The following is a 19,423-nucleotide window of genomic DNA, read 5'->3' on the forward strand; positions in this document are numbered from 1 at the left end:
TGGGTAAATAGCTCTGATTGGTTCTGCTTCGTCTTGAGAGTTACAACATGTGGCCCATTGTTGTTAGGAGCTTTTAAATTGGTGATTCTACTTTCTGCATAATAAACTCAGATGTAAGGTCAATGTACATGATTCAAAAGACAAAACTAATCAACCCCTCTTCACATATCACTCGTGGCCTGTTTAATCATCAACATCATGATTGAGTCACTTTTGATTTGAGTAAGTTTCATTGTCAATAATCTAAGTTACAAAATACTTGCTTATAAAATTAAAACACAGATATGTTAGGATCTATGTGTATTGTCTTTGCTCGTCCATTAAAGAATAAATGTCTTTGAATCCACAGCTAAAAACATCAGGCCGGTTTAATGATTGCTAAACAAACCTTGATAAAGTGTGCAGATTTCAGCAGCAGCAGTTACACAGCATAGTGATATACTATCTAATCTGAGTCAATATGATCAAAGTCACACCTCATGTCTCTGGTGAAACTGTTATGACAAAAGAAAACCACACACACTCAACAATCTATGATCATGTGTCAACCAAGGGTAGTTGAGTTAACCAAATGAGGAAGTTGTGAGTGAAATACAATTAAAACAAATCAAAAGTGGACTGATATATTCAAACTACTTTCTATTTGAGTGACCAACAAGTAAAAACTTCCGCAATTCATGAAAAATAAAATCACAATCTTGCAGCTTTTAACTGGTTTAAACCAAGTGACTTCCATGTTTTAGGCATTTAGGCACTAGTTAGGACAACAAACTCTATTAAATAAAATGTTAGTAGCAACACATTACATTTGTATGGCAACATAAAGCCCACTTTTAGATACATATCTTTAAAATTGTAACAAAAATGAACACGCAATGACAAACAAAACTCAAAATTGGAAAGCATGATTTCTATCTTTTCTGCAGGGTCTGCTTTATATACTATAGTCTGGTCTTGTGTTTCCTGCATACAGTATTTTATTATTTTATTAAGTTAAAAACACAGATAAAACATCCATATTAATTGCTTTATATATATATATATATATATCAAAAGTTGGTCAAGTAAACATGCAAAAACCTGGACATGATTGTCTGATGACAAACAGAGCTTGTCACACCATTAGAGACTAGAGAGACAGCTTTGTGTTTTCATTGTTGCCAGGTTGTCCTTTCACTCCAGTGTTAGGACCGTTTACGCCGTACGGCAACGGAAGAACTCAACCCGCAATTTGTTTTGGTGCAGCAGTTCAATAGCAAACAATGGGATAGTTATTCTATGCATCAGTTTGAATGAACAACTGACACCTTTGTCCTTGTATATTTAAGTACAGTGTATGTGGTGTGTGTGTGTGTGTGTGTGTGTGTGTGTGTGTGTGTGTGTGTGTGTGTGTGTGTGTGTGTGTGTGTGTGTGTGTGTGTGTGTGTGTGTGTGTGTGTGTGTGTCAGGCCATTAAATGTCTCTGGCTACAGGTCAACAGGTAAGGCAGGAAGTAGGAGGCCGTCCCGTCGTCAGGTATCAGCTCCAGAAAGTCTGTTGGACTCATTTCCATGGCAACCACAACCAGCGTCTCTGTTGGCACGAACACAGGCCAAATTAAAGTCTAAACGTCAAAACATGGACATCAGAGTAGAACTGAAAATGTAGACTCTTTTTTTTTTATGTTTTTGATTTTCACGAGAAAGTAATAAAATACTAGTATCACAAGAAGTATTAATTGGTGTAATTAGTTCATTTTGTCATATTTCTCATTGTTGGTTTGCAGGGCCTTTGTAAAATTAGATTAAATCCCCAGTTAAATAAGCCAATTCAACATTGCGCTTCTGCTGCCCCATAGGTGATTGGACTCACGAGGGAAAATAGGAAAAAAAGTACAGATATATATAAGATGTTCTTAAACAAAGCTAGGCAAGGTGGCCATACACTCAAAATAAGGGTCTTTTGACAGACTGATGGTATTCTGGGATAAGCGTCTACCTTTGAGGGCTGCCAATAGGATGCTGTTGTCCGAAGCAGCTCTCGTCCTGTTACAAAGCTCAGGGAGCAGCTTCTGCCACCACAACATCTGCAAAAATTATACAAGGAAGACACGGTTATACTACTGAGAATCACTTGGAGTTAAAAAAATAAGTGAGACACTGCACAGCTCAGGCTACAGCTCAGTACAGACCATATGTGTGTCCTGTAACTGGTGGTTGGCGTAGGCTATGATGGCCTGAGGACATCGATCCAGCAGCTTCTCAATGCTACAGTCATACTGCCCCCTCCTGGTGGAGCAGAGGAGGTGCAGGCTGAAGCCCCACAAAGTTTCCTCTGACAGACGCTCCATCAGAGGCACGACGGAGCCCACAGACAGAGACGGACCACACAGCAGAGACTGTAGGCAGACAGAAACATGGATACAATCACAGAAGGTGAGTAAGGGAAAGGGAGATGATGCAAGATCAAATATCACAATAATTGTTTGATGATTAAACAAATGTAATGTATAAAATTCTAAAAACAAAACCCTACTCAATTCAATACACTCATGAGATTTTTGTAACATACTCACATGTTATGGTATGACGTGTAGCTTTGGTGGCAATTGTTAGCTCATGTTAGAAGACTTGACATATTTGACTACAAGTGCAATGTTCAAGTCGACCCCTAAAATGTTGAATTATATTTTGTATATTTTCCATAGAAGCACATTTATTTTGATTCAAGACACATTACCTGTAGTTTGTACAGCGCCTCCTGGTGTTGGGAGCTGGTAGTGTGAGCTGGGTTGAGAACAGTGAGCCACGGGTAGAGAGCACCGTAATGAGAGCACGAGTTTATCTGAGACACACAAACATGTAGGCCTCTCAGTGAGTACAAAGATGATCACATTCATTGATTTCCTAAACATCACACTATGTATACACAATGATTATTTGACGGCAGTAGATAAAGGTGCTGGACAAAATCCCCAGAAACTTAATCTTTCCCAAACAAGGACAACAATTGCAATTTGTATCTACTGTACCAGATCGTCAGCGCTCTTCAGCGGCCTTCGTCTTGAAGGTGTGTGTGGTTCGTTGAGGTGTGTATCGGAGGTTGTGTTTGTGAGTCGGTCAATATAGATGGACACAAGTCGGAACAGGAGCTCCTGGATGACAGCTTCTTGTGAGGAGGCCATGAGCATCGCCTCCCAGAAATCCACCTGCAAGCAGTTCTCACAGCCCAGCTCCTAAAATCAAACACACACATATATGTTTTCATCTTGAAAGGTTGCAACAAATGAGTAAGATTTCACTTGCTGTGAATAACAAGTGCCACATCCACCTTGAATATGTGATCAGCCTGTTCCAGCTGAACTTTGCTGTTTTCATGTAAAGCCACCATGGCAGCCACCAGCAGTCCTGGTTGGGACTTTGCCAGCTGTCGGGTCAGTCGTGTGGGACGGATGTGTGTGTGCTGGCCTCCAACTCCGCCGTGCAGCAGCAACCTGGGCTCCTCGATGAACCTGTACACTAGCAGCATCTGAACACAAACACATAGGTCCTCAGGTTTCTCAGAACTCCAATTGCCCTTTGCTACACTGTCAGCATGAATCTCATGAATCTCATTCTGAGAAATGTAATTCGTAAGTGATTTGGTATATTATAAGATAATAAAAACAATGTTAAGAGCTTTGACATTACATTCTCTTCTCAATCCACTGTAATCATTTTATTTCTCATTTCCTTTCAAGAGGAACCAGAAACATTTTCACTTTCTACTATACTAAAAAAGGATTTCATGCAAACATTGGGGAAAGATTTTGGCAATTTTACACAAACATAATTAACTGTTCAAATAGCACAATGTGACCTGTAAATAATATTCTAACTGTATTGGATCATAACATATTACATAAGAAATTGATCTGATTTGTTTCTATGGATATTTTTGAGCCATGGGTATGCAAATTGCTGGAAATGTATTTTTCTATATTGCGACCCCTATTGGCCAGTTAAGAGGAGTGATGAGTGAGGAGTTAATGAAGGTTCAAAACTCTAAGTAAACATTTTAAAAGATTGTTAATCATCACAACAAAATATATGATGCTGATGAGATGACTCTCATGCAAGATTACAGACACACACATGCATACACACACTTTTGGTGGTGGAGAAAATAAAGTTTCAGTTTCTTCTTCAATAAGAAGCTTTCTTAAGGACACACACAGCACAGCCCCTGTCCCCTCTCACCTCGGCGTGTCTCTCCATCAGCTGTGTGTACTGTGGCAGGTCGTCCAAACACAGCATCATGGTTGCCATGGTGATTGTGAGAAGAACAGACACACCACACGTGTCCTCCTGATGTATTAGGATTTGCAGCGTCTTGGCGGGACTGAGGTTTATCATGGACGGGCTGGCACACACACTGACGAGCTGTGAGGGCTCTGATTTGCTGAAAATGTCTATGACCTCATCAGCTGCCTCCTGCAGAAAGATAATTCTTTAATTCCTTGTTTTCATTAGTTTCTTTTAATATTAATTAACTGAAGGACCAAGTGTTCAGTAGAACACAAATAAAACACCTGATGAACTGATGTATACAAATCTAAAATAACTACATATTTACATGTTTTTATAGACAAATCATAGGTTGTATCATAGCCGTAATAAAGTCACTTCCCCAAGAAAGCTAAGAGAAGACCTTTTCTAAAGTCTGATCGCATGTTGTTAATTCCAAAGAAAATGTAATTATAATTTCTTCCATATTACACCTTTCCACCTTTCTAAAAATAAAAAGTCTCATTACAACAAGCCTTGCATAATGTTAGTGCAGGGGTCTGCAACCCGCGGCCCGCATGCGGCCCTTTAAGCCCTCTGCTCTGGCTCCCTTGAGTTTAGACAAAAATAAGAAGGAAATAAAATAAAAGTATTTGTAGGACTATTTATATTTTGTTGCATGGTTGAAAATGTTTCGTATCTTGTATTTTGAGGTGATACTGTGACACATAAATAAAAAACAAAACGGTTTTAATTAGGTCAACTAAAATATGTGTCACATCCTGCTATGGTCCCGCGCGAGCGCCTTTTCTTGGAGGCGAATAACCTGACCCCCGGCTCGATGAGCGAACTATGGATAAATCATGAAAAGTATCGGAGGAACACAGGATTTAATTCTGTGTGGACAGAGTGATATGCTTACACAGCAAACGATGCTGGTTTACCGGTATGTTTGATATGTAGAGAGAAGTTGTCAACGGTGGTGCAGCCTTTACGTATCGAGGAACAACACGGGAGAGGAAGACAGCTGACGATCTTCAGTCATAATTCAATGGGGTATGTCATTTATTTCAGAAAACACTTTTTGTTATATTCCATGGAATGCTCTTAACGTCCCGACAGTCTTCCATCTGTGCACAAATTTATCTCGTGCCCTCATTGGTCATGTGCGCGTTCGTGTGTGTTGGAGGAGGGACTCTGTAAGAAAGTCTGAAGGAAGAGGCAGATTTTTTCCGGTTGTGTATTTTCAAATTCTAGCGCACTCGAGCTGGTTTCTCCATTCTTACCTACCCTACCTTTAACTCTTTTTAGGGTGCAGCTATATGTTTTATTTATTTCAAAGTGGGCCCATTTTAATAATATTTTTTTTTCCTTCAAATGTGCAGAGGACTCCCCAAGTGCTGTGTTTAATTTATTTTAAAGTAGGCCTGTGTATTATTTGTAATTCTCCTTATAGGAGTTCTTTGTTTCTTATTAGAGGTTAACAGTTTTATATCATGTAATAAATAGCCTAATAAATGCAAACAAACTAGTTTTTGTCTGACATAACAATAAAAAACTATGAAATATGTTTTGCGGCTCCAGACAAAAAAATGTTTTGGAAAAAAGGAGCAAAATGGCTCTTTTGGTCAAAAAGGTTGCAGACCCCTGTGTTAGTGTATACCTGGCTGAGAGTCTGCTCTGTTTCTTCAAACAGGAAATGCTTCAGGTAAAACAGGAAGCCAGGGCCGTAGGTGTGAGGGCTGCTGGGAAGTGGGCGGTTTCTGGCCATGACTTCTGTGACTGACAGACCGGACATCCTGTAGTACGGCAAGGCCATGTGGCAGTCCTTCTGACTGCCCCTACAGAACAGACAAACACAAAATAATTGATTCTCCTCAAATGTGAATATATACTGCTTTTTCCCTTTATTTTTTGGGATACTTTTTATTTTAAAGGTCCTATGACATGGCCATTTCTACTGATCATAACTCCATTGTTGAGGTCTAGAATATATTTACATTGTTCAATGTTCCAAACTCACATTGGTTTCTCATTCAGCATCTCTGTATAGTATGTGTATTCACTCTCTGTCCTACACGCCTTGTTGGAGCTCCTGCCCCCCCCCCCCCCTCCCTATGAGCCCACTGTGCTCTGATTGGTCAGCTCGCCCGCTCTGTTGTGATGAGTCCACCACCGTTACAGCGGAACATCAGTGTTTATGTTTTACAATGGCGTTAGCAACCAGGAAATGACACCAGTAAGGACAAACAGATGAGAATGCTGCGTGGGGTCTGGGTGCCGTGTTGGCGGGACGTTGCGCGGCTCGCTGCTCTGCCCTTTGAGGATCGAGGAGCGGCCAGTGTGAGCTGGGTTACTGGTGGAGTTTCCTGGTTGCTGCGTGGGGTCTGCGAGACACCGCGGAACTCAGCCTGAACTCAGCCTGAGCACACACACAAACTCAGTGTCTCGCTGTCTCAGGCTGTGAAATCCGCGGAGCCGCGGCTGAGAAAAGATAAGGCTGTGTGTGTGTGGGTGTGTGGGTGTGGGTGTGGGTGTGGGTGTGTGTGTGTGTGGAGCTCCACAGATTGGTCCATTTGGACCTGGGGATGGTTACGTCACTATACTCCGGAAGAAAAAAATGGAAAAAGAAAAATGTCCAACGAGGCGTTCTGGGGCAGCATAGATAGGTATTTTCTGTGTTAGAGTTTTACTCGCTACAGGGTGTACTTTGAGGGTTAGTGACTCTGCAGACCGTTTACATGCAGAAAAAGCTACATAACACACAAGGGGACGGGTAATAACCAGAAAAGCATGACATGGGACCTTTAAATAGTTGGCCAGACAAAACAGGCCTCATCACCATGAGCTCTAGGAATTTGTGATAGATGTTTAATAGATTATACATAAAAAATAATTTAGAGATTATTAAAACATAATCTGAATTGCAGAAGCATGCAATTGTTTGAACAAAATCCCAACTTTTAAACCTCAATAAAAATATGTAATCAGAATCACTTAATTGACCAGGATTAAGTTATTTTAAGGATGCCACCTGTACAGCAAGGTGAAACTAATTTACATAAATACAGTCAGTCAGAAGAAAAGAGTGTCTGAGGGAGACATTTACAAAAAAAGGTTCCTTAATCTTCAGGGACTGGTCAGCTTTCTGTCTCCAGAGTCAGAACTAAACATGGAGAAGCAGCGTTCAGTTATGATGCTCCAAATATCTGGAACAAACTCCCAGAAACCTGCAGGTCCGCTGCAACTCTGACTACTTTTAAATCCAGGCTGAAGACTTTTCTTTTTGTCGTTGCTTTTAATTGAACTATTCATATCTTAGACTGCACTGTAACTTTTATCCATGTATTTTTTCTTATAATGTTTATTTTATTAGCTTTTCTTTTTAATGATGCCATTTTCTTAATGTCTTTCATTTTTTGTAAAGCACTTTGAATTGCCTTGTGTTGAAAAGTGCTATATAAATAAACTTGCCTTGCCTTGCCTTGATTTCCAAATTTGAAATGGTTGAATTTGAGTCAGGTTCTTAACAGGTTAAGAACCTGACTCGGTGTGTGTGTGTGTGTGGGTGTGTGTGTGTGTGTGTGTGTGTGTGTGTGTGTGTGTGTGTGTGTGTGTGTGTGTGTGTGTGTGTGTGTGTGTGTGTGTGTGTGTGTGTGTGTGTGTGTGTGTGTGTGTGTGTGTGTGTATGTGTGTGTATGTGTGTGTTACCTGCTGAAACAGTCTCCCAGCTGTGCACAGTTGTGCCTGAGTGCCTCCTCCACCTCCTGCCTGTCTGTCTGTGCAGCTGTGTGTCTCTCAGCTGGTGCGTCTGTATCTGTCTGCAGAGTCACGGCGGCTTCACCCTCGATGTTTCGTGGCTGCTCTGATGGCTCTGTCCTGAGTAAGGAGGTGCGGAGGAAGAGGTGAGCTTCACTCAGGAGGTGCCGAAGGCTTTGGGCCTGCGGGTTGGTCTCTGCGTACCGCTCGCTGTATTCGACCTGAAAAACACAGACAAAAATATGACTATACACACTCATACACATGAAGATATACTACAGTAGGTGTAGCATGTTCAGAGTCAATCTTTCATATTATTTCCACCTTTCATTTAGTCACTAAATCTAAATCTATTTAGTGACAAAATCTATTTTGGAAAAAAGGTTTTAATAGATTTACAGATCAGAAAGAAGTTTCACAAAAATGCTGTCTGCTTCTTTAAAACAGAAAGAATAAAGCAGTCCGTTTCACTAGATTTAGAAAATATATAATCTGATTAATACATATATTTTCAACAAATACATTTGCACTCTCATTACAGGCAAATTGTATTTATGTTGTTTAAATATAAGTGATCAATTACAAATTAAATGCATATCACAGTCATGTGTCTTTTTTTTATGCATTTAAGATGTTTGTTTTGTTCTAGTTTTATTTCTTTAGTCTTTCATACTGTATGATTAATAATTGTGCATACATGATATTACAAGTAGAAGTATACACCCATAACAACTGACATGCAAGTGGATTGTTTTTGAGCAGTTCATTAAGGTGGTATGTCTGTTACCATCTCTTGGTAAAGAGTGAGGGGGCTGACGCTGTCGACCACATACAGGTTCCACCCGTGTCCTGCTGGGCTGGTTTCTTTGGGAGAGGAGATCGTCCATTTCCTGCTCCTGAGGTCAAAGGTTACAAAGAGGGGTAACAACAAGAATAATCAGAGAAAATCACAATTTTCTCATCACACAGAGAAGATACATTTGCCTAAATCCAAAAATCTGCAGACTTTTTAGAGAGATTTTCCCATTATTCAAGAAAATCACAGAAAACAACGAGTGAAAAATGTAACAGTACGTTGATTTGTCTCTAGTCTAGAGTCTGCAAACTAGGATTTTGCCAAATGTTCTTTTATTTAAAGATGCAAAATGCACAATCGGTATGCTAAACATGTCGATAACAGGAATTCAATTAATTACTTAAAACGTTTCCGACATACTTTGCATGACATTGAACATGTTTTTAATCAATGGAAGGTTTTTAGTACTGTGTGCAACACCATCATACTCACAGTAAAGTACAACATTTTGCATACAGTTGCTATGTGATACAGTACTATTGCCAATATTAAAAAGCGTTACTACATTAAACATGAACAAACACACATTAGTGAACTGTTAGTGAACAGATTAACATGGTAAATAAGTAAGATGTGTTTCCTGTGGCTCATGCCATGCTCGATAGTCATGTCATGTGGCCTCAAACCTGTATTTTGATTTGTAATAGAAACAGGCACATTTTACAATCTACAAAGCACACCTGCCTGTTAGATGCACAATATGTGATGTTCTGCCACTAGGAGTCTCTCAATAACAACAAAAACAAAAGATGAAGTGTGGCGGCATTGAGAGGCAGCGTTAGATCATGGGAGAGCTCTTCACCACATTGCACTCGTTAACGCCAGCTTCTCCTAGTTAGGATTTCTATATTGTTAATTGTTTCCGACATTTTTACCAGGAACCGAAACAGTAATTAAAACCACAGAATTATACAGTTTAACGTTATAAAGAAAGGTAATTATCCAACATTGTTTTGGCTATCACTAACGTTTGCTCAGAATGCTTCTCTAGAACTTAAGATGCAATGACTAAAATCATATTTAAGGGGATATATAATTAAATAAGGGGATATGCTGCAATTTCCGGCGAAAATCATATTTAAGGGGATATATAATTAAATAAGGGGATATGCTGCAATTTCCAGCGAACAAAAAATCGCAACATTTTCTTGACAAAAAATGACGGATTACTTTAGCTTCAAATATCAATCAATCAATAAATCAATCAATTCAAATGTATTCATATAGCCCAATATGACACATTTTATATTTGTCTCGGGAGCTTTAACTGTTTAACAACTCGATAAAATATATAAGACAGGTCTCACTTACTGAAAATTCAGCTCTTTACCTGCAATTATGGGCCACTATCTAAGTTTTACAAGGGACAAGTAACATGTCCAACAAAGATGGATAACAAGCTGGCTGAATTAAATCCAAAACAGATCTTGTTCAGATCTATTTCAGTCCATAGAAAATTAGTTTATGAGCAAAGGGTCACACACACTAAAGGAAGTTAGGGTGGTTATGTTTTAAATTGGTAAAGGAACTAAAACAGGTAGTGTTGTCACTTTTAGACCAAGCTGTAAAAGGCACACATTAATTCAAAACAGTGATTAACCATGAGTTGAAGTAACCGGTTGTTTTAGGGGTTTTATATATTATAGTTATAGTTGTGGATTTAAAATATGAACATTATATTTGTATAATCTTAGTCATTCTACATACACTTTAAAGGTAATCTGCAGTGTAACTACAGGATTAGTGCAGCAAATGTTAATCCATAATAACCTTATAAGTACAGAAAAACACAAAGCTTATGTCTTACATTTAGAAAATGTTTGAATGTATTGTCCAAGTGACTTGAATATTGATAACTTATGGAAAGGCAAGGCAGATCAAAGGAGGAAGTACTTAGGACCCTCACTTCCCACCTTTTTTAAATGAGCTAGGATCTTTGTGCCACTAAATAAGAGTTAGATTGAGGGTCTAAAGTGAGGGTAAGAAGATACATTGACATCTTGAATATACTATTTTCTTAGCATTTAGGATGTTGTCCTAAAGTAGGAAAAGCCTCCATAACTGATGTTTCAGTTCATGTTAATTACCATGGTTATTCTTCAGCTAGGAATACTGGTATCAGTGACAAATGCAAAAACAAACAAGGTACTTTAATGGAAGCTAAAAAAGTTTGTTCTGTGGCATGAAAGGTTAAATAGATCCCCTTTTAAATAATGATTTGAGGGTTTGGCTAAAAATCCTCTGCTACAGTGAGTACTTTTCAAGGGTTTCTTGGCATTGCAGCTTGGCTTAAAGTGACGACAGAGACTGCGGGGGGAGGGGGGGTTTGGGTTTATCTTACAGGAAGGGCCGTAATAGAAAGCTCTCCAGAGCTGGTGTGGTTGTGGGATCGATTCCCACCGCCAGGAAAATACCAGTCAGCAAGGTGTGTTCTTTCAACTTGCTAAAATAACACATACACACACAGTAAAACATGTTTTAAATGTATGTATGCCTGATCACACATATCACCAGTGTTGATAAGTATTCTGGTATGGCAGGGAGGTATCTGATGACTAATCCGATGAAGCTTTTAAACACTTGTACACTCTATACGATCACAGACATGTGGGTATATGTGTGAGACTTACAGGCGTCTGCGTTGTGGGGTGCGTTCAGGTTCCTCTGGTGTCTCTGTGTCAGCGGCGGAGAGCAGGATGACATGGCGGCCGTAGACACACACTGATCGCAGACCAATAAACAGCTGAATCCTGAGCGCACACACCTCCATGCTGCAGGGCGGACAGGCCTTCAGACACACACAGGGGGAAATGGTGAGACTAAACCCTACAGTAAGTTATTGAATAACCCATGAGGCAAGGGTTCCATGATAGGATCATACCTTCATGGTGGTGTCGATGTAAGGGTCCACAATCCTGGCTGCTACTGCTGCACAGCGCACTGTGAAACACTGCAATGCACTCCTAGGCACACAGGAAGAATCAAACTTACTTGTTGAGGAATACACAATTCAGAATAGAGTATATGCAATATACCAGTATTGACTGTTACGACCCCCTCCACCAACCCATACTGCCCTCTCACTCTTCTGTTGGACACGGCCGCGTCTTTGTTTCTGCACATTTTCACACACCCATACACGCAACCATTACTGATAACTGACTTCCATGTTTATTAGGTTTCTTTGAAGACCTTTGGTTTTTGTGGTATTGTAAATAAATATGCTTTTTGTTACACTTAACTTGTCTAGTCTCCCATCTTTGTTGCAGCCTATGAGCCAGGCTGTAACAAATGGGGGCTCGTCCGGGATTTTTTACATTGTTTCTAGTTCTGTAGTGCAGCCATCTTTGTCTGCTTGTAAGTGGATTGAAGGGCTGAGACTGATTACAGGAATCAGATCAGCTGTAACTTGGTAGACAGGTGCACCTCGTTGTGTGCATACTGGTTGGTTGGGAGACATGGACAAGTGTGGTGAGTAGATGTTTGTTTTTGTTGGATAATGTAAGCAGTTGTAATGAAATGCATGTGGGTGGTGTTTTTGTTTTTCGTCGCTAAGCTCGTTATAGTGGTGATTTTTGTAGCCGATTTTTGGTGGTCCTGTGAGTGTCTCTCACTTCTGTCCCTGTAGGCTTCAGAACGGATTCCCTTTGGAATTCGTTGGGGGGTTTTAGTGTGGTGTGGACGTGGTTAGAGCTATTAGCTCGGGAGCACGTCCAAAGCTGCGGGTGGAGTTGCCAATTGCTGGTTGCTTTACCGGGCTTGTGGGTTTCAGTGCATAAATACCCAACATAAGAAGCACCTGAAGACTAGGGGGGAGTTTAGGTAGTTTCTGTTTTGTTTGGTAGATAGAGGGACATGACTGCTGTTATCTGTGTATGTGCTATTTGAGATTGGCTGCAAATGTGTTAAGTGAGTTTACAATGTATACATGAGTGTTTGTTATCTGTCTCGCCGTGGGTAAATAATGTTGGTATTCTCCTGTTAGTAGTTTGATCCTGGTAAACCGTTTGGCTTTATTAGTTCTAAAACGAGTCTGGGTTTTGGTGATATCTTAGTACAGGATGCTACAGTGGCTTATATGGAAGTAAGTAGATGCAGGAGGGAAGTGCAAAATGGTAATTTGTTGGAAGTGTCTGCAAGTGGTTAGTTAGACCTGTAAGCTTCGGGAACATAAACGCTGCAGTTCATGCCTTGGTTGGGTGAGCTTTGCGTAGTTTGGTTGCCTCTTTGTGCTGTGCTTCTGAGGAAGGCTTGGTTGGCTAGTGAGCCGTTTGTTTCAGAGGAACCTTTGGTTTGACGCTTATGTTGATTCTAGTTTGTGATAGCTGGAATCTTGTTGAAGGCAAAGCTTTAGCAAGCTTTGTCTAGCTGCAGGTAATTTGTCGGGCACTGGTGAATATTTATCTGTTTTTGGACCTCCTGTTAATGCTCTTCTATGCATGTCCCGTCATCCATCACTCTTCTTTTCAGTGTGTGTTCTCTCGGATCTCCATCTTTCCTGTAAACTCTTAAAAAGCTTCCTTAGGCACTGATGTTGTGCGGTTGCATCTCTTAAAAGTCTTCTTCAGGCACTAGAGTTGCTGGGTTGGAAAATGGAGACTGGGTGAACAACGATATGAAATTCAAACCGGTCAGTATGGAACATGTATATGTCATTTTGAACTTTGCATTTAAATATTATTCTGTGTTGGTTGCTACGTTTGGACGGTGTTCCTAGGGGGAACCCCTTTTTTAAGAGGGGGGGGGGGGGGGGGGGGGGGGGGGGGGGGGGGGTGGGTGTTACGACCCCCTCCACTCCACTAGAGGTCTCTGCTTTTTGTTACACTTAACTTGTCTAGTCTCCCATCTTTGTTGCAGCCTATGAGCCAGGCTGTAACATGACAATAGTTGCAATATTTAAACAATGAGGTATTTAGGTCATGTTAAAAATACAGTTATGACTACATTGTGTAAATAAACACCTTTTTAATTTCAGCAGTTTTTTTGTTAATTTCTCTCCCTTCCCAACAACCAACACAGTGTAATTTATATGCCAAAATAAAGACAAGCAATACATCAAACAAAAAAACAAAGCATATTTCTTGTTTTTCAAATGTTCTTTTGACATCGACAATAATATTGTTTGTTATTGTTAATATTTTTTGGTCAGGAAGGTTGTGAAGGTAAAATCTGATATTGTGACAGCCCTACTTTAGACTACAGAAATAAACATGATTTAATATCAGTCTATTACTGAGGCTGATACACATGTCTTCTTATTCAGTTTCAACTTATAAAAGACTCAATTTTTTTTTATGATTTCCCATGACAAGACATGGATGAAGATATGTTAACGAGCTGTAATTCAGTGAAAATGAAATGATTGAAATATCAAATGAGACTGCAGATGTACTTTGTAATGACGTGCAGCAGGTGGTCCGTTAGCACCGCCTTCAGGACTTTCTCTGGATACTGATAGGTGGAGAGAAGCTCGACACCACCCTTCAGACTGTACAGGTAGCCAGCGTTTGGGAGAGAGAAGAAGCAGAAGACACATGCTGGTTCTTCCAGAGGCACGGATTGGTTACCTGGAGAGAGAGAATGCAGAAACAATATTTTACCAAAAAGAACCAGGTCCAAGTCCTGAAAGAAGGCAAACTGCACTGACAACGTCTGAAAAGATCCCAGGCAAGCGGCAGAATGCATTTTTTTGAAAATGTGATCAAAAGCAAATGTATCTTGTTAAGAAATATGTTGCAGTTGCAATGAATGGTATACAGAACTTTGCTGCAACACAGCTCAGTAGGGTTAAATAAAGGTATTAGTGGCTTTGATTTGATTGGAAGTTTACCATTTGTTGATATCATGGAGACATAAAGAGAGGAAATCGAGTAGTAATCCTAATTCCTGTGACAACATATTCTGCTTTTCACTGTAATGCTGTACTCACTGGTGTACAGTGGGTAAAGCTGCAGTGAGTGGAGTTGAGTTTCCTCCACACTGCAGCCCTGGAAGAAGTCTGGAGTAAAGCGCCTGCAAGAAAGAACAACAAAAGTAAAAAATACACCTCATAGGGCAGAAATATGCTAACCGTAAAGATCTAAAGGGTCAAACTGGTACTCGGCACTATACGCACTCACCTGAAGAGAACATAAGATAGCGTGTATTGTCCTTTTCCGTCCTCCAGCCCAGTATTCTCAATGCTGACAGGAATGTCACAGTCTTTAGCTACATCACCCAGCAACTCCTGGTGTCTCGGAAGGACCATGAAATCAGCCTGGTCATCTATATGATCTGCGCCCACCACACACACACACACACACACACACACACACACACACACACACACACACACACACACACACACACACACACACACACACACACACACACACACACACACACACAACACACACACACACACACACACACACACACACACACACACACACACACACACACACACACCACACACACACACACACACACACACACACACACACACACACACACACACACACACACACACACACACACACACACACACACACACACACACACACACACACACCACACACACACACACACACACACACACACACACACACACACACACACACACACACACACACACACACACACACACACACACACACACACACACACACACACTTTTACTTTTTTTACAGCCTGTAAACTTAACATAATCAAAAAGATCTATAGATCAATCATTATAGAGGGCAACAAACACAAACTTTTCTTTGTGTCTGATGATTCTTCCTGGGTTTTAGGATCAGAAGATGCATCCAGTTTCAAAACCAGCACCTCCAGCTCCATCTGCACTGCCACATAACCTCCACACAGTGCCACCTAGGGGGCAGAGGAGCAATACAACCAAACCAAACCAGTGAGTATTGTTCTGTGTGCATTACAGATAATTTGACTGAACTATGAAGGACATACCCCAAACGAAAAGAACATAATAAAGAAAAAGGGGAAATGGTGTTTGAAATGACCTGTTTAGGCTCGATCTTTGGGAGATGCAGGATAACTGAGCGTTCAAAATCCAGGAAATTCTGGTTTGGACTTGGAGACTGAGCTAAAAAGAAAAACAAACAAAGGACGGATCAGTTGAAGAAGGAAAACATGGAGAGTCAGCGAAGAGGATATTTTTTCTTGGATCACCGCAACCTAACTCCTTCACCACTAGACATAGAGTAGGCATTGTTTACTAGATTATTGGTCACATTTAAGGTCAGTAAAAAACACAGAGGATTAAATGACAATCAGAGCGTTACAAAATAATTGAATTACATAGAGGATTACATTTTTCTAAGAGTCATTCTATTTGAGCAACATGGTTGAAGCAATTTGCTCAAATTGTTCCTCCTGTCCAGTCAACACATTATAAACTAAACACAAGTCATGATGCAAAACAAGTCTTTGCATTAAAATGTGTTAACAATTATGTGTCAACTTTCTTGAGTTACCTTGATTCTGACTGGAGTTCTGCGAGGTGCTCTGAAGGATCTGCTGACTCTGATTCTGCAGGCATTTTTTTTCAAGAAGAATAAAATGTAAAACACTTAGAGAAAGTAACTGAGAATGTCATAGCATGCTTCATTGAGACATATAAATCTGATGATAACATAAAACGTCTTTTTCATGTACTGTAATTTATATTTGAATACTTTTTGAGACACAATGAAATACACATTCTAATGTTGTGGATAACTGTCAACTTCTGGAAAACACTGCATCGTTAATCGTGAATACATCATGCACCAGTAGGACTCTCAATATTCTAATAATCTAAACTGTGTAAAGCTTTCTCGATAAATAGAAAGGGGTCTTCAGAGGAGATAAAGCCACAGATTATCAGTTGAACTCTTACCAGGCTCTGCTGGTTCTGTCTCCTCAAGGCGAACAAGACCAGAGTGTCCTCACAGCCGACCAGAAGGTCTCCTGTCACCGGACAACATGCCACGGCAACAGGGCGCTTTGAAAGAGGGATCTCGATGATCTCCATCTGCACCCCGCCCCGCACAGACGCCCCTCGCAGCAGGTGGCCCAACAAACGCACCCCGACCCGGGCCTTCCCCTCCGCCTGAATGGAGAGCAATAAATACAGAAGAAAACATGGACAAAAGAACGTAATATTGCAGTAGATATACGGATGAAAAACCATCTCTTCTATTTGTCTTTCGTTTAGTGGATCAATTCAATTTCAAGTTTAATGTTAATTCTACAATGAGTAGTATCTGAGGGACAACATTTTCTTCTAGTCCATATAATACAAATGCTATATGTTTTTATAACATTGCCCTAGTTAAGGTCACATATTGATCCCCAACATAAAGTATGAAAACTACAAAATAAATGAACATGGTCCCTTAAGTCTCAATGTTATATGATAATAAATACTTTCAAGAAAGCTTTTCAGTGTGTACCTGATAACGCCAGTTGGTGTAGGCCCTCAGGTAAGTGGCGCTGTTCTTCTCCTCAATGGTAACCAGGTAATCTCCTGAATGGGATGCAGAAAAGAAAAAAAAAATACAAATATATCACTCTCTTCAACTGACACTTCAACCCTTATGCTGTCGGCTTCCTATACTCACACATAAAACAAGCAAAAGCGCAATAGTATGTATGCAGTTGCTAAGACTGACAAAAGGTGAGCAATAATGAGTTTTTTTACCCATCTTGCTGTGCTGGATGCTCTTCACAGTGCCCATGGTGGCAAAGCGACAGATGAAAGGGCAGCCCTCCTGCTCCACATTGTAAGCCTCCACCTTGATTCAGTTCAACACATTACTGCATATTAAAAAACATATATTTTTGATGAGGTGTGGGTTTAACAAATGAGGGCATAGTTTTTATTTAAACACAAATAAATAAAATAACTGGAAAACTTTTATTTAAAAATATACATATTTTAAAAGAATAACCTTGCATCCTCCAGTCGCCACCACAAACAAAGCTCCCCCTCCACAGCAGACCAGTCCAGGCTCCTGCTCCACCTGAGATACAGAGAGGTAGGGTATATTAGTTAGGACCGGACACATACACAAAACAACATTATCAACCGTGATAAGCATTTTATTTTTTTTAAAGAAAGAAAATAAAAACATCCACAGCAACATCCACCTACCTGTACTATCTGCTGTGAGGCGAAAGGATGGCAGTTGTAGACGTGCACCATGTTGGATCCCCTCTTGGAGACAGGAATCAGCCCAGGGTGGAAATGTAACGGACTGTCCTCATTCAGCAGGACAGCTTCCATTAAAATATAAAAATGTTTAGAACTGAACAGTTTTGACATATTATTCAAAAATACTTTTTGGTTATGAGACGTGTCATTTTATATAATTACAAATGATATCGACTTGTTATGACCTTTATATATACAGTCTATGGTTATGACTTGCCTTTTGTGAATAACTGTGGCAATAAATAGGCTCACTTTTTAGTTTGACCAGGTTAATCACATGTGACACAAGAAACATTTATTCCTATTATGTTTGCATTAGTTTAGCATATGTGCAAGCTAGTACAAAGGTATTGAAAATAACATTGTTTTTATTTTGTAAGACAAACGGTTTATTGACGGTCCCTAACACTAACCCTGTGGATAACAGAGGGCTATGCGAGAAACCTTCCTATGACAGCCGTAGTTTGAATGTCTTTTGGATTTCCAACCTTAAACTAACTTATTCGTTGCATATTCGACATCGACGTTTTCAGAGAAAATATATCCGTTATTTTAAATGTAATTAAGTTCTGACACTTCGAAACCAATGTCACGTAACCTATGTAAACGTATTACAATAAAATAAGAAACATGACCCCACTAACATGTAGAATGTAGTTTTCGATACATTTCTTTCATTCTATCAGGAGCTGAAACAGGGCTGCAGCAGTGTGTGTTTCACTAATCGATATCACATGCCGCCGCAGTCTTGTGAGCAGCATAGGGTGTGTGCACACATTAGGATTCACACTTTTCTTCCGGTTGACTCACATTTTAGCTGCAAATAACAGTCATTGCGGTAAAAAGCTGTGAAATATTACTCGTAAAGTACCTACTATGCTGACAGATCCTCGGTATCCTCGCTTTTCCTACTTTTGTGCTGAAGTTGATTGATTTCAGTGCAAAGCAGGAAGTGAACCGTCAACGACAACAAGAAAGTGCCCGCCCACTCCGGGTTTTTGACGTTCTCATTGGTTGAGAAACAGTAATGTTCTGTCAGGGTTTTAATTTTCCCGTTGTTTTTTCACTTTGTTGTAATTGTTTAGTATCAGGCTACTCAGTTGTACAGGGACCATCTACAACGTGCTTGCTGAAAATGACATACTGCAAAAATATTCATGAACTTCTCTGTCCTGTCATACAGGACAACATACAATATATTTTATTGTACAAAAAAAAAAAGTGATACAAATGTTTCAAATAAAAAGTTACAGAGGCGTTCATTATGCCCCGTTTCAAATGGGCTAAACCCTTAGAGTGCTACAATATATTATGTTTGTTAATGAGGGGTGCATTTTCACAAAAGCCCCACTAGGTGTGAGTATGTTCTCAGAA

The 19,423-nt window shown here is 40.0% G+C and overlaps 1 protein-coding gene across 4 annotated transcripts; it reads right to left on the minus strand.

Annotated features, from left to right (window-relative positions):
- Nucleotides 1-160: 160 nt before the first annotated feature.
- Nucleotides 161-19,014, minus strand: hps3 (HPS3 biogenesis of lysosomal organelles complex 2 subunit 1). 4 transcript variants are annotated; one of them, XM_034237376.1, is made up of 25 exons: nt 18,921-19,014; nt 17,990-18,114; nt 17,787-17,858; nt 17,537-17,630; nt 17,289-17,362; nt 16,733-16,945; nt 16,329-16,383; nt 15,855-15,937; nt 15,594-15,708; nt 14,979-15,132; nt 14,789-14,871; nt 14,252-14,426; nt 11,741-11,822; nt 11,490-11,647; nt 11,201-11,302; nt 8,791-8,899; nt 7,956-8,224; nt 5,908-6,085; nt 4,218-4,451; nt 3,310-3,507; nt 3,011-3,214; nt 2,719-2,823; nt 2,171-2,377; nt 1,978-2,065; nt 161-1,572 (listed from the first exon to the last, which is right to left on the minus strand). In XM_034237376.1, the coding sequence occupies exons 2-25, from the start codon at nt 18,038-18,040 to the stop codon at nt 1,445-1,447; spliced, it is 3,231 nt and encodes a 1,076-aa protein (XP_034093267.1). In that variant the 5' UTR covers nt 18,041-18,114; nt 18,921-19,014; the 3' UTR covers nt 161-1,444. The 4 variants fall into 4 exon arrangements, with proteins under 4 accessions (XP_034093267.1, XP_034093266.1, XP_034093264.1 ...); XM_034237375.1 differs by lacking the exon at nt 11,201-11,302 and having other exon boundaries at nt 14,979-15,123; XM_034237373.1 differs by lacking the exon at nt 11,201-11,302.
- Between the last annotated feature and the right edge of the window lie 409 nt (nt 19,015-19,423).

The sequence above is a fragment of the Gymnodraco acuticeps genome, unplaced genomic scaffold (assembly GCF_902827175.1).
Source record: "Gymnodraco acuticeps unplaced genomic scaffold, fGymAcu1.1, whole genome shotgun sequence".
In the NCBI taxonomy this organism is placed as follows: Eukaryota; Metazoa; Chordata; class Actinopteri; order Perciformes; family Bathydraconidae; genus Gymnodraco; species Gymnodraco acuticeps.

What these genes read in the sequence shown, in the direction of transcription:
- hps3 (XM_034237376.1), bottom strand. Translation starts at nt 18,040, where the DNA reads ATGGTGCACGTCTACAACTGCCATCCTTTCGCCTCACAGCAGATAGTA. An exon ending in GACAGAACCAGCAGAGCCTG is followed by an intron (nt 16,384 to 16,732) that starts GTAAGAGTTCAA and finishes AAATGCCTGCAG; the next exon opens with AATCAGAGTCAGCAGATCCT. An exon ending in CAAAGATCGAGCCTAAACAG is followed by an intron (nt 15,709 to 15,854) that starts GTCATTTCAAAC and finishes TCTGCCCCCTAG; the next exon opens with GTGGCACTGTGTGGAGGTTA.